Below are 2,807 nucleotides of genomic sequence, written 5' to 3'. Positions count from 1 at the left end.
TACAGTAAGTAAAAGAAGAAAATATGACGAAAATTATATCTCTTTTGGTTTCATACATGAAAATAGTTATCCACAGTGCGTTGCAGTGGCGTGCCCAGGATTTCAAAATGGGGGGGGTTCAAAGAAGGTCCGAATTATCACTATTGCAGGTCCTAGAATCTAGAATTAAGTACTGAGCAAAAAAAAAAAAATAAAAGTAGGTTATCAGAAACGATATTATATATTATATATTATAGTATTATACTAATATAATAAGCTACTAATAAGGCACTACACAAGAACAAAAGTAAATTTTAACTGTATATCACATGGCTATACATTGTTATTGATTAAAAAAAAATATTGTCAGACTTTTAAATATGCTTGTTATAATATTATCTTATGTACAAGATGAAAAAAATTAATCTAGTCTAAAGTTTAATTTTCTGGCATTAGCTGATAATAAGTTTAAAACATTTTCAGGTGTAACTTTAATTTCTTGGTGTATATTTAGAAGCGCCAAACCATTCAATCTATTTTCTGATGTTGTGTTTCTAAGGTATGTTTTTAAACGCTTTAAAGTAGAAAATGATCTTTCTCCTGATGCTGTAGTTGCAGGAAGGGTTATAAGGTATTTTAAAAGTTTATGAACTGTGGGGAAAACATTTTCATCACACTGAAGATATGTGTCAATTGCATTTTCACTTTTGAGATTTGTACAATATTTTCTCCATAATTTCAACTCTCCTATAGCTCCAAGTTCAGTAGTTTCAATATCAACCATATATGCCCTAATTAAGTTTATTATTTCATCCTCTCCATCATTTAAAATTGATGAACTTAGTTTCGCTGGTAGAAGACAACTAAAGTTTTTTAGTAAATTTTTGTGTTGTAAAAATTGTAACTTCTTGAAGATCATCTTCATCTCCAGAAGTTTTCAATCTTTTAGGTTCCACTTTGAAATAACTCAAAAGTGATCTTTTTGTAGATTCACTCATTTCAACTACTATAGCAAACACTAACTAATCACTAAGTACTAACTAAATCAAGGTGGAATGGTTCAATGGTGGATTATTGGATTAATACTTATTACTTAATACAATATTATTCACCTTGCACTAATGAGTAATGACGAAGACACGAATATAACTATATGATAATTATATTGATAATATCAATATAATTATGATATCAATATAATTATGAATGATATGATAATTATAATAATATATTATAATATAGGTGTACTCTTTTTCAAATAATAACAGAGCGTTGATAACGCTGCTGATAACGATTCGTATCAGTGAATTTGTGTATTACCACAGAATAATTTAGATAGTACTATCTTAAATCGTGAATTCGTGATTATGACCAGTATAGCATAGAATTTAAAAAACATAACTATTATGAATATTGAATGACAAGTGAATACGACGTGTAATATAAAATACTATTATATAATTTTCTTGATCCGATGGGGGGGGTTTTAACCCCTATCCTCCCCCCCCTGGGCACGCCACTGGTGCGTTGTATGTAGTAAAGTTAGTCATCGTCAAGCACTTGCTATTAAAAAGATGCCAATACCTCTTAAAAATGTACTTGATGAGGCAGTGAAGATTATAAATTTCGTAAAATCTCGACCATTGAGCACAAGACTGTTCACAATTTTGTGTGAAGATATGGGAAGTATGCACAAATCACTACTTTACCATACCGAAGTAAGATGGCTTTCTCGGGGAAAAACACTTGTACGCTTACTCGAATTGCGCAATGAATTGTACGTTTTTTTCACCGATCACCCATTTAATTTACAGCTCAGACTTAGTGATAAAATTTGGTTATTTCGACTTAGTTACTTGGCTGATATTTTTACAAAATTGAATGAAGTGAACTTATCAATACAAGGTAAAATGACCACCGTTTTCACGGCAAATGACAAAATTCGAGCTTTAAAAAAAAAAATTAAATTTTGGGCTGTGTGTTTTTCTCAACATAAAATTGATAGTTTTCCTTTGTTAAAGGAATATTTAGAATCGATTGATGGTAATATTGAAGATTTTGATGAAATATATGGCGAAATTGAACAACATTTAAATGAAATACTATCGTCATTAGAAAAATATTTTCCAGAAAGTAAAGACATAGAATTTATCCAACGATATAATTGGGTTAAAAATCCGTTTTTAATCAACGATAAGCCCGAAGATTTATCTATAACGGAGTATGAAGAATTTATTGAAATGACCACCGATTCATCTTTAAAAACTTTATTTGATAAAATATCATTAACAGATTTTTGGTGCAGTAGCAGTATTACTAACGAATATCAATCTCTGGCTAAAAAAGCTATCTTAGCACTTCTTCCTTTCGCAACAACATATCTATGTGAAACCGGATTTTCATCATATGCATCAATGAAAACCAAATATCGTAATAAATTGGATGCTGAAGCAGATATGCGTATTCAACTCTCGCCTATCAAGCCAAATATAAAAATACTGGTCAATAAAAAAAGCCAACATCACGGATCACATTAATAAATAAATAAATTGCTAAAATTTTATGTTATTTTTTTCTAATTAAATTAATATTAATTGAATAATTTGTATATATTCGTATTTTACAGAAAATAAAAATAAAAAGCAAATCATTTACAATTGGCATAATTTTTTTTATGAATTTTAGTTGTCTCATATAGACATTTCTGATTTTTGGGGCTCCGTAATTTTTTTTAGGAATATAAGGCTCCGCGAACAAAAAAGTTTGAGAACCGCTGTATTATACATTTTATTACCAAAAAGTGTGAAAATTTAATACAATGCTCCTGA

The 2,807-nt window shown here is 29.4% G+C and overlaps 1 protein-coding gene across 1 annotated transcript; it reads left to right on the top strand.

Annotated features, from left to right (window-relative positions):
• The first annotated feature begins 1,553 nt into the window (after nt 1-1,553).
• LOC103307964 (zinc finger BED domain-containing protein 5-like) lies at nt 1,554-2,516 on the top strand. The gene has a single exon (XM_008180518.1). It carries the CDS (start codon nt 1,554-1,556, stop codon nt 2,514-2,516), a length of 963 nt encoding a protein of 320 aa, XP_008178740.1.
• The last annotated feature ends 291 nt before the right edge of the window (nt 2,517-2,807 follow it).

Source organism: Acyrthosiphon pisum, chromosome A2 (assembly GCF_005508785.2).
Source record: "Acyrthosiphon pisum isolate AL4f chromosome A2, pea_aphid_22Mar2018_4r6ur, whole genome shotgun sequence".
NCBI lineage: Eukaryota > Metazoa > Arthropoda > Insecta > Hemiptera > Aphididae > Acyrthosiphon > Acyrthosiphon pisum.
Note: the sequence above shows the minus strand (reverse complement) of the source record. Positions and strands in the feature narration are given on the sequence as shown.